The sequence below is a fragment of the Marmota flaviventris genome, chromosome 11 (assembly GCF_047511675.1).
Source record: "Marmota flaviventris isolate mMarFla1 chromosome 11, mMarFla1.hap1, whole genome shotgun sequence".
Lineage (NCBI taxonomy): Eukaryota > Metazoa > Chordata > Mammalia > Rodentia > Sciuridae > Marmota > Marmota flaviventris.
Window position 1 is genome coordinate 32657094 of NC_092508.1, and position 12653 is coordinate 32669746.

Sequence of the window (12653 nt, forward strand, 5' to 3'; positions counted from 1 at the left end):
TCCCTTCCCCTCCCACTCTTCTACCCTATCTAGAGTTTGTCTATTCCTTCCATGCTCCCCCTCCTTACCCCACTATGAATCAGCCTCCTTATATCAGAAAAAACATTTGGCATTTGTTTTTTGGGGATTGGCTAACTTAGCATTATCTTCTCCAACTCCATCCATTTAGGCAAATGCCATGATTTTATTCTCTTTTATTGCTGAGTAACATTCCTTTGTATATATATGCCACATTTTTTTTTTTATCCATTCATCTACTGAAGGTATCTAGGTTGGTTCCACAGTTTAGCTATTTGTGAATTGTGCTGCTATAAACATTGATGTGGCTGTGTCCCTGTAGTATGCTGTTTTTAAGTCCTTTGGGTATAGACCAGAGGAGAGGGATAGCTGGGTCAAATAGTGGTTCCATTCCCAGTTCTCCAAGAAATCTCCATATTGCTTTCCATATTGGCTGCACCAATTTGCAGTCCCATCAACAATGTATGAGTGTACTTTTTCCCCCACATCCTCGCCAACACTTAATTGTTTGTATTCTTAATAGCTGCCATTCTGATTGGAGTGAGATGAAATCTTAGAATAGTTTTGATTTGCATTTTTCTAAATGCTAGTTATGATGAACATTTTTTCATACATTTGTTGACTGACTGTATATCCTCTTCTGAGAAGTGTCTTTTCAGGTCGTTGGCCCATTTATCGATAGGGTTATTTGTTTTTTTGGTGTTTAGCTTTTTGAGTTTTTTATATATCCTAGAGACTAGTGCTCTATCTGATGTGTGAGGGGTAAAAATTTGCTCTCTATTCACCTCACAGATTGTTTCTTTTGCTGAGAAGAAACTTTTTAGTTTGAATCCATCCCATTTATTGATTCTTGATTTTAATTCTTGTGCTATAGGAGTCTTATTAAGGAAGCTGGGGCTTAATTACACATGATGAAGATTAGGGCCTACTTTTTCTTCTATTAGGTTCAGGGTCTCTGGTTTAATTACTAAGTCCTTGATCCACTTTGAGTTGAGTTTTGTGCATGGTGAGAAATAGGGGTTTAATTTCATTTTGTTGCATATGGATTTCGAGTTTTCCCAGCACCATTTGTTGAAGAGGTTATCTTTTCTCTAATGTATGTTTTTGGCACCTTTGTCTAATACAAGATAACTGTAATTGTGTGGGTTTGTCTCTGTGTCCTCTATTCTGTACCACTGGTCTACCAGTCTATTTTGGTGCCAATATCATGCTGTTTTTGTTACTATTGCTCTGTAGTATAGTTTAAGGTCTGGTAAAGTGATGCCACCTGCTTCACTCTTCCTGCTAAGGATTGCTTTAGCTATTTTGGGTCTCTTATTTTTTCCAGATGAATTTCATGATTGCTTTTTCTATTTCTTTGAGGAATGTCATTGGGATTTTGATTGGAATTGCATTAAATCTGTATAGTGCTTTTCGTAGTATAGCCATTTTGATAAAATATTAATTCTGCCTATCCAAGAGCAAGGTAGATCTTTCCATCTTCTAAGGTCTTCTTTAACTTCTTTCTTTAACATTCTGTAGTTTTCATTGTAGAGATCTTTCACCTCTTTCATTAAATTGATTCCCGAGTATTTTATTTGTTTTGAGTCTACTGTAAATGGAGTAGTTTTCCTCATTTCCTTTTCAGAGGATTTGTCACTGATATACAGAAATGACTGTAATTTATGGATGTTGATTTTATATCCTGTTACTTTGCTGAATTCATTGATTAGTTCTAGAAGTTTTCTAGTGAAACTTTTTGTGTCTTCTAGGTATAGAATCATATCATCAGCAAATAAGTGCTAATTTAAGTTCTTCTTTTCCTATGCATTTCTTTGTTTGTCTAATTGTTCTGGCCAGTACTTCAAGAACTATGTTAAATAGAAGTGAAAGAGGGCATCCCTGTCTTGTTCCAGTTTTTAGAGAGAATGCCTTCAATTTTTTCTCCACTTAGAATGATGTTGGCCTGGGGCTTAGCCTTTACGATGTTAAGATATGTTCCTGTTATCCCTAATTTTTCTAGTGCTAAACCATATTTTTATTAGCCATTTATCAGTCTGTAAGTATGCACTAATTAATGTTTTTGGTATTATTCTAAAGAGAATAAGATGTAATTTTAATAATGTTTAAAATATTAACATATTAATTATTCTAGCTGTTACCCAATCTAGTGAACTTCAGACACATTATTAGTCTCTAAACAGTATTTTATATTTGGAAAAAACTAAAACTGAACCAAAATTGGGGACTTTTTGTATATAAAAAATTTTGATAACATATAACATCATAAAAATCAAGTAAGTTGGATTTTTGGTATTAGAAAACTCTAAAAACTATTAACATTATTAACTGTCTATTTTTGCTTCAAAGAACATTAAAATATATCTAGTAAAAAAATAATTTTTTCTTACCAGGCTATTTTCTTTCCAGGCTTCTGGGAACTTGGGTCTCTGTTTTTCCCTAGATACAAGAACCTGCATATCTTCAAAAGTAGGATGATTTCCAACTTCTGTCTGAAAAGCCATCTGATATTCTGGTACAGATTCACCTGTGCGTGTGTAGAAAAGAATGACAATATTTTCTATTATCATAAGTGAGAATGATAGGGGTATTTTTGATAAGGTAAGCAAAAGAAATTGTACATGTTAAAACCTTTCAGGTATTTAGAAATCCTGTTATAGGTTTAATGCTTTATTAATAAATACTGAGAATAGTCTCAAACATTTTTAAGAAATCAAATGGTAATTTCAATGACAAGAAGGTTTTTTTTTTTTTTTAATTGGTGCTAGGGATCAAACTGAGGGCCTTGTACATGCTAAGAATGAACTCTACCACTGCGCTATACCTCTAGCTCTATACCTATACCTCTGGACAGTTTGTTTGTTTTGTTTTTAATTTTTTAGTTATAGATGGACACAATACATTTTATTTATTTATTTATTTATTTTTATGTGGTGTTGAGAACTGAATCCAGTGCCTTACATATGCCAGGCAAGTGATCTACCACTGAGCCCCAACACTAGCCCTTTCCGTTTTCTTTTTGAGACAGGGTCTTGCTAAGTTGACCACATTGGTCTTGAACTCTTGGACTCAGGCGATTCTCCTGCCTCGGCCTCCTGAGTGCTGAGATTACAGGTAAACACCACTGCACCTGACTTAATAAAATGTTGATAAAATTAAATTTATTAATAAACATACTGTGCCATACAGAAGACCCCTGGGACCAACACTTTGAAAACCAATGGTCTAGTGGAAATCTTGGCAAAGAACCAGGAGAACTAGACACTTCCTGGATCCTCATCCCTGTCCCAGCCTATTGAAATGACCTAATAAATTAGAAGGAAGAACACCAGGATGGGGATTAGGGCAGTTTGGTTCTAATCTTGAGAGCATCTCTACTTCAGAAAACTCATTTAACCATACAAACACACACACACACACACACACACACATACACATATGGTAGCTCAGTGGTAGAGGACTCACCTTGTGTGTCTAAGGCACTGAGTTTGAGCCTTGGCACTGCATAAAAATAAACAAAATAAAGGTATTGTGTCCATATGCAATTAAAAAAATATATATATACTAAAATATAAATATAAAATATAGGGCTGGGGATGTGGCTCAAGCAGTAGCGTGCTTGCCTGGCATGCGTGCGGCCCGGGTTCGATCCTCATCACCACATACAAACAAAGATGTTGTGTCCGCCGAAAACTAAAAAATAAATATTAAAAAATTCTCTCTCTCTCTCTTTAAAAAAATATAAAATGCCATCTGTGAACTGCAATATATTTTATATTTATAAAATATAGTATATATAAAAAGTATATATATATTTAATTGTATATGGACACAATACCTTTATTTGTTTATTTTTATGGAGTGCCAAGGCTCAAATCCAGTGCCTTTCACATGCAAGGTGAGTACTCTACCACTGAGCTATAATCCCAGCCCCTTGTATTATGTTTTCAAAACAATCCATAAATTCCTTCAACAGTATTAAAAAATTACTGATTAATTCTATAATTTCCGTAATCTATACAGCAGAGCCCAAGTTATTAGAATATGATACTACCTATAAATACAAGTAATATTTTTTCATACTGTGAACTCTGAAGCAATACTTAGTTCTGACCAATTACTATTAACACTGAACTTGAGAGACAAATCTGTTAAATCATGCCAGTTAGCATATCATTTTTTCCTTGAAACTCATTATAAAACCTCAATTCATGTCATCTGTGAACTACAATATATTTACTAGTATATAGTATATATGTCTCTTGAGATATACACAGAACACATACATACACATATATTTCAAGTATTATTTATTAGCTGCTATTCTTCAAATGTTGGCTTAGTAAAATAATTAAAAATACACAATTCTACTTATTTGTTTCAATTATGTTCAAATTTAACTAGAAAACTTGCTAAATGAGATTGATGTGCAATCTTGTATGAATGCAGTGACATTAAGAATTATCAAAGAAATCAAGTGTGGTGGTGCACACTTGTGAAACCTATCTATTTGGTAAGTTAAAGCAGGAAAACTGCAAATTGGAGGATAGCCTAGACAACCGGGTAAGACCCAGTCTTGAAATAAAATTAAAAAGGGTTGGGGATACATCGCAGATGTGGAATATACCTGGATTCAAGCCCCTGTACCAGAAAAAATTTTTTTTAAAAATCAGCAATAAAAATCTACTAAATCTTCATGGTTATACATCTAATTGTTCAATAGATACTTGTTTAGAGCTAACTTAATGTGAGCACAAAAATGAATGTTAATAACAAACTTGTCATGGGAGATAATAGACTCACTGGATTTCCTTAAAACTTTATAATCATTGAATTGCTCAAGGGAAGTTTTACAATCTCATTTTCTTTCAAAGTGTCCAGGACAGATCAAGAATTCAACATTATCCCATACCATTCCCTGCTTCTCACCCCATTTGCTAATTAGGTCTCTACCAGTTAGAGACTTTTTAGTTCCCTTCTCAAATTATACTTATTTGCTTTCTTCCTTTTACATTCTCTTATTCTTTCTTCCTTCCCTTTCCTTTATTTAAACTTTGTAGCTTCCTTTATAATAAGGACACATAATTCATTTATTTTACTAATATTTTATATAGAGAGCTTTATTAAACAATGTTTCCATTTAATAATAAAGTATGTACTGCATTTTGAGGTATATCATAAAAATTTAAAATGTCTTGTTAGAATTTTATAATTATTATATGCTATTCTCTAGGTTTATTAATGAATTTATATGATCATTTTTTCTTTCAACTTCCACCCCATTTCATTGTTAAAATTTTTTCAAAGTGCCTTGTGCTTTCTTAACAATTTTCTTCCTACATCCCCTGTAATATGATTGTTATCTTCTCTATTTCACAGAAACTCCTCTAAAAAATGCCAATGACCTCCTCCCATTCAAATTAAAACACCATTCCTCAGTTCTATTTCATCTTGACTTTGAATTACATTTATTGTCATAAATCTTAGTTCTTAAAGATTTCTAACATTGACTTCTAAAAGACACTATGATTTTTAAGTTTTCTTATTATTTTTTGATCATTTATCTTCTTAGTGGGGGAATGCCCCAATATCCAATCTTTAATAACCAATTTTTCTCTCTTCTCATTTGTTCTGTTTATAGGAGTACATGTACTCATAAATTCTCTCTCTTTCTCTCTGGTGCTGGGGAACCCATGCTAGGCAAGTACTCTACCACTGAATTACTTTAATCTTAATTTTCTCAATATCTTTTTTTTAAGGTCTTTAAAAATAAACTCTTAAGGAACTGCAGTTGTAGCTCAGTGGTATAGCGCTTGCCTAACATGTGTGAGGCCCTGGGTTCAATCCTCAGTATCACATAAAGAAAAATAAATAAAATAAAAGTCTTTTATCCATCTACAACTACACACACACACACTCAAAGTTAAAAATAAATAAATTCTCCAGTTGTTTATCAATACCTTGTCCAAACACATCCACAATTAAATTAACCTTCTAATATAAACCAAGATCTATTCCTAAACTTGTGGCTGCTATCCTCACTATTTCTCAGACCTCTGAATGCTTCTCAATTCTTCTAACAGCTAATACAGCTTTCTCTGCATTTGCTCTCAGATGTACTACTCCTTCACCATTTCCATAGTGAGATTATAAGATATCTTAAAGCAATTCTTTTTTTATTCCTTTATTTTTACTTTTCACTATGGTAAAATATACATAAAATTTAGCATTTGAACCATTTTTTGAACCATATTTAAGTGTACAGTTCTGTGGCATTAATTATATTCACACGGTTGTGCAAACATCATCATCTACCTTTAGAACTATTTCTATCTCCCTAAATTGAAACTCTCTACCCATTGAACAATAAACCCCATTTCTTTTTTCAATTTTAATTATTTCTAGTTCTTTTCTATTTTAACCCATCCTACATATTTGTTAAAACAATTTTGTGTAATAAGACCTAATCGTCATTCCCCATCAAACATCTGATATTGCCTTTTTTAATGCTTATGTGGTGCTGGCCTTGCACATTCAAGGCAAGTCCCTCTACCACTGAACTACAACCTCAGCCCCTGATAGCACTCTTCATTATTTATAAGATCAAAAGCAATAGTCATTCTTTGATTATTGAAAAATTAGTAAAAATTTTAAAAATTATGTTGCTGGTGACAGTATACTAATACTGATGAAAGATCATTTTAGTCAGACATGCTTCTGAAACCAAAATACTAGATTAGAATGTTAAAAAAAAAAACCTGTGCCAAAATTCTAAAAATAGAATCCTTGTGATATTATGACAATTATTGCTGTTTTCAGAAAAATGCCTCAATTGAGACTCTGTACTTCTAATTAACTAGAATGTACTTCTGGTGACTCCAGAAGCTGAAGCAGAAGGATCCTTAAGTTTGAAGTCAGCCTGGGCAAGTTAGTGAGACTCTGTGTCAAAAATATAAAGAGCCGGAAATATATTATATATATCTATTATATATATATATATATATATATATATATATATATATATATATATACACACACACACACACACACACACACACACGTGTACATACACATACACACACATTTCTGGGTAGTAACTGGATGACCTATAGTTAATTTAAATAACCATTAATTCATTTCATTTTCTATTTAGAATTATAGACTAATTTTTAATGCTTAATGCCTTTAAAGCAAAAACAACTCAACCTCACTATGAATTTGTTTTTATTAAACAGATCTACTTCATAAATTTGTCCAATGCTAGCTCTCTTTTCTATGCTTTTCATGGTATTATTCCTATAAGACTGCATATATCAAATCTTTTTGTATAGTATCCAGGAGAATGGGATATACAGATTGATAAAGTTTTTATATGATAATAGTGATGATGTAAAATTCTAACAAGGGGAGAAAAGCTATAAATCACTTTGACTATTTCAAGTAAACCTCAAAGAAGCAATCATATTAAATGAATATTCCTTCACTGAAAGAAGGGAGAAGAAGAGAAGTTCAGAAAGACAGAGGGAAATGGAAAGAGAATACGGGAGGAGAAAATAAAGAAGAGAGGGAGGGAGGTGAAGATGTAGGGGAAAAAGGGGAGAATGAAAAAGAAAATGTGTTTACAAATAACCCATTGTATGGCACTAGAGCAGATTATGCTAAGTGAAGCTAGCCAATCCCTAAAAAACAAATGCCAAATGTTTTCTTTGATATAAAGAGAGCAACTAAGAACAGAGCACGGAGGAAGAGCATGAGAAGAAGATTAACATTAAACAGGGACGAGAGGTGGGAGGGAAAGGGAGAGAGAAGGGAAACTGTATGGAAATGGAAGGAGACCCTCATCATTATACAAAATTACATATAAGAGGAAGTGAGGGGAAAGGGGAAAAAAACAAGGGAGAGAAATGAATTACAGTAGATGGGGTAGAGAGAGAAGATGGGAGGGGAGGGGAGGGGGGATAGTAGAGGATAGGAAAGACAACAGAATACAACAGACACTAGTACGGCAGTATGTAAAAATGTGGATGTGTAACCAATGTGATTCTGCAATCTGTATACGGGGAAAAAATGGGAGTTCATAACCCACTTGAATCAAATATATGAAATATGATATGTCAAGAGCTATGTAATGTTTTGAACAATTAATAATAAAAAAATCACATCACAAAATATTAAAAAAAACAAATAACCCATTGCTTCTAATTCCTTATAAATGTCAATTCAAGAAACAAATGTAGCTTATCTCAATGTTCATAGAGTCCATCAGGAAAAAGACAACACCTAAAGCAGAGATTAACATAGAAAAAACATTACTGGCAATTAATTCAAATTGTACTCAGATGAAAACTTGTAGTCCTTTTTAAAACAAACAAAACAAACAAAAAAAAACAACAATGTTCTGATTCACATCTTCTAATAATGTCTCTGAACACTAGATGGCAATGAACTAAAGGTTTAAACAAAAGTAAAAAAGATGTTTCCATAAAAACTGAGTTACTTAATATATGTGAGACAGAGATATAACAGTTTCACTTCAAAATATACATCAACTTATGACAGCAGTTCTTACCTGGGAAGAGGTCTGTACATCTCATAAATATCTCCCAATAGATTAATCCAAGAGCATACATGTCTACTTGTTTCAAAGCTGATTCACAGTCCCTCAGATTCACAGCTCCTTCTAGCACTTCTGGTGCCATATATCTAATTGTGCCAACCTGATAAATTAGAGTGATACTTTCAGAAATAGAATGTGGTGTTATTTGACCCTAAGCATGTCACTGACATAAATAATTTATCTCAACTGTGCCCTTTTTGAACAACTGAACTGTGGAAAATTCATTTCAGCAAATGCTATTAGGAATTCCCATGTGTATCAATTTTAAAAACTTAAGGCATAGTAAGAAAATTATAAAACATTGTGTATATAATATATATTTTAAATATATATGTATATATATATATATATATACATACACATTAGTTGTAGATGGACACAATATCTCTATTTATTCCTTCATTTTTATGTGATGTGTAGGATCGAATCCAGTGCCTCACACATGCAAGGCAGGTGCTCTACTGAGCTACAGCCCCAGCCCCCTAATATTTTTAAAAGTCACAAAAATACATGTATGTATATATAGACATGTGTATGTGAATACAGAGAAAAGGGTAAGGAAGGATATGTTTAACATTGTAATAGTGACTGTCAGATAGTGAACGATCTTATATCAAAATTGGGAACTCTACTCTTGCTTCAAAAATCAATTCCTGCATACTCCTTAATGTTTGTCAAAATGACTTAGAATGACAGTGATTTTCAAAATGAACTGATAATTTTAAAAGGTCTTTTATGCAATGTATTTGGTATTTCTTAATTTTATAATTCCTAATATTCTATAACTGGAAGTTTATAAGGATAATTGTCCTGAACATAATTTCAAAGTATGTTAGTGTGATGTTTTTTGTATACATTCACCTCACTTATGGCTGCATTATCTTCTTCCCCTGGGCGCACCAGTCTATTTCCAGTCAGCCTCATGGACAACCCAAAGTCACTAATAACACAGGTTCCATCATTTTTCACCAGGACATTTCTGCTGTTTAAATCTCGGTGGGAAATTGCAGGCTTATAATGGTCTGTTTGGACAATTTCAAATATTTATTAAGGCTTAAACAGAACTACTGAATATGAAATGAATATACAAGTAACAGAAACTACATAAACATAGAAGATGTTATTTTTCTGCCCTTTAGTTTTCTAATTAAAAAAAAAAAAGCATAAGAAACCAAAATTTTAACTCACTTATCACTATTTTATAATGTATGTTACCACACAACACTTGTTGCATGTATAGGTAATTAAGCAGTAAATATTCAGCTTAATCTAACAATAAACATGCTGCTGCTTCTAATTCTAACACAAATTTGTTTTTTCTCTTCCTTTCTAGGGCAGCAAAAGGAGGCAATATAGAAAGGTATATCTGACAAATTGGCATAAACACCAAAAAAGTCAGCTTGTCTAAAACAAAAACAAAGATCAATAAAAAAACTAATGTGGTTCTAAAATTTTCATGTCTTAAGAGTGTTCTTTTTTAAAAAAAATTTTTAAGTTGTTGATGTACCTTTTTATTGTTTTTTTAATATGCAGTGCTGAGGATCGAACTCAGTGCCTTACACATGCCAGGCAAGTGCTCTGCCACTGAACCCCAGCCCCAGCCCCTTAGAGTGTTCTTCTATAGCTTAATAGGTGAAACCTGTGACAGCACATCCCGGTTCTGCCTGAGATTTTGCCATGTCTCTGAGCCCACCTCAGCTCTTCAAATCTAACTAGAAATAATTTACAATGGACCAAGAGAACAAGTAGAGAAGCTGGTATCTTCTAGAAAGTTATGAAAATTTGTTCTTTGATTTTACAGAAGTAAAGCAGTATTATACTGATTCTATTCTTAATTAACCTTAACACTACACCATAAGCTCCATGAAAGTAGAAAGAGAACATATGAAAGTAGAAAGAGAACATATTATATCTGAACTTAAAAAGGCCTGGCACAGAGTAAATAGTAAATTCTTGCTGATTGAAAGATTGAAGCTAACCTAAGCCTGTCATCTAAAACATTATATTATTTTTTCTCTATATATAGGGAAACATTGTATAAACCTTGTATTTAAAAAAATATAGCTCTCTGTCACAATTTCTGAAATTTAAAATATTTCCCTAGGTATACAGAGAAAAAGAACAATTAGAATCAAGTCAATAACAATTATAATCAAGTCAATTATCGAATGATTGCATTTAGTATTTGCATTTAGATTTAGTATATAGACATATTACTTCCATTAGTAAGCATTCAAATGCAATTTATCAACAGTGAAATTACAGAGGATCATTTTGTTGATATAAAAACTAAATCTAGGGCTGGGGATGTGGCTCAAGCGGTAGTGGGCTCGCCTGGCATGCATGCGGCCTGGGTTCGATCCTCAGCACCACATACTAAAAAACCAAAGATGTTGTGTACACCGAAAACTGAAAAATAAATATAAAAAATAAAAATAAAAAAAAAACCTAAATCTACAAAACATTTTCTTCTCTTTCTACTTATTTTTATTAGTGCATTATAGTTGTACATAATGATGGGATTTGTTGTTACATATTTGTACATACACACATTATAATTTGGCCAATATCACTCCCCAGCACTTCATCCTCCCTTCTCAACTCCCACCCCCTTGTCCCTTTTCTCTACTAATGTACCTTTGATTTTCATGGGATCCCCACCCACCACCTTTTTTTTCTTTTTTCCCTCTCTTGCTTCCATATGAGAGAAAACACGATCTTCTGAGTTTGGCTAATTTCATTTAACATAACGGTTTCTAGTTTCATCCATTTTTCTGCAAATGACATAGTTCCATTTTTCCTTTTTTTTTGAAATTTTTTATTTTCAACAAAACATTTTGAAGAAAAAATAGGAGTTAAATTTATTCATCTAAGAGTTGATTTCTTTCTCATTTTCTTCCTTTCTCACTTTCTGTTCCAGTCTCCCATAGCTTATATTTAACTTGGCTTCTACTCAATTCCTGTAATAGCCACATCTCTTATACTCTGAAAAAAACTAAATAGAAGTAGTGGCATAATCTTGAGCTAATATTTATATAGGAAACTTTATGGAAACATTTGATGATGTATACTAATATCAAATCAATATTTAAAGATCTCATACTTCAGGGAAAACTAAGCTAATGAGGAAGAATATGTGACAAGTTATTTCCTGCTATTACTAAAAAGGAAAAAGAAAAGGTAGGGAAACGGAGTAAGAGAAAAAAGGCGGTAGGGAAGATAGAGGAAAAGAGAGAAGAGAGGACTCAGCACCAAAGCAAAGGGTAGAACTACAGAGTTGACTTTCCCCTTCTAAGTTCCCCTAAGTATTCTTTTTAACCTTTTTGAGTGTGTAAGCCAGGGGCAGAATATACAATGATTTTGCCTTGGGCATAATAATGCATTAGGCAAATATGTCAAAGAAAAGTATAATATTACTTTAAATATATTTGTGTGTATATATATTTATATCTATTAATTATACTTTCATATATTTTATAATTTATAAAACATGTTACAAAATATATTACAAAATACATATATATTTTTAAACCTGAACCAAAAAAATTTTCTGTGGATATTTAGACACACACATATATATATATACAGAGCAAAGGACCCAGAAGGATAAACACAAACTGCTTAGTAATTTTATGGTGAAGTCTGAATAATTTATACATATTTTTGTATATTAGATTTTGGTTGGGCAACAAGCACACATTGCTATTATCATAAGGAAAAATTCACAGGGAAAACTAATTACAAATAAACAGGTTCAACTCCTTATTATTCTGAAGCAACAAATAATTGAAATAATAATAATAGTAGTAGTAGTAGTAGTAGTAGTAGTAGTATTTCTTACTAAGGAATTTATACTCTAAGCAAAAAAATTATATCTGAAGATACTGGGAAGAATAAAATTCTCTGAAAGGACACTTTAAGTGTTTTAAAATATTACTGTATACTTGGGAACACTTTTAAGCAATAAATTTAAATAGCTTTATGTTTATATTACATGAAGTTTTTAAAAAGTTAACTA

At 32.4% G+C, this 12653-nt stretch overlaps 1 protein-coding gene across 4 annotated transcripts in view; it reads right to left on the bottom strand.

The window, feature by feature from the left end:
* The window catches only part of Bmpr2 (bone morphogenetic protein receptor type 2), a 172868-nt gene that overhangs the window by 23862 nt on the left and 136353 nt on the right, over nucleotides 1-12653 (bottom strand). For 3 of the 4 annotated variants that reach the window (XM_071618897.1, XM_071618898.1, XM_071618896.1), the window contains 4 exons: nucleotides 9497-9657; nucleotides 8588-8735; nucleotides 3484-3519; nucleotides 2409-2545 (listed from right to left, as the gene is read on the bottom strand). In XM_071618897.1, coding sequence (XP_071474998.1) covers nucleotides 2409-2545; nucleotides 3484-3519; nucleotides 8588-8735; nucleotides 9497-9657 — 482 coding nt within the window. The remainder of the gene's footprint in view (nucleotides 1-2408; nucleotides 2546-3483; nucleotides 3520-8587; nucleotides 8736-9496; nucleotides 9658-12653) is intronic. The other variant, XM_027942014.2, reaches the window with a different exon arrangement.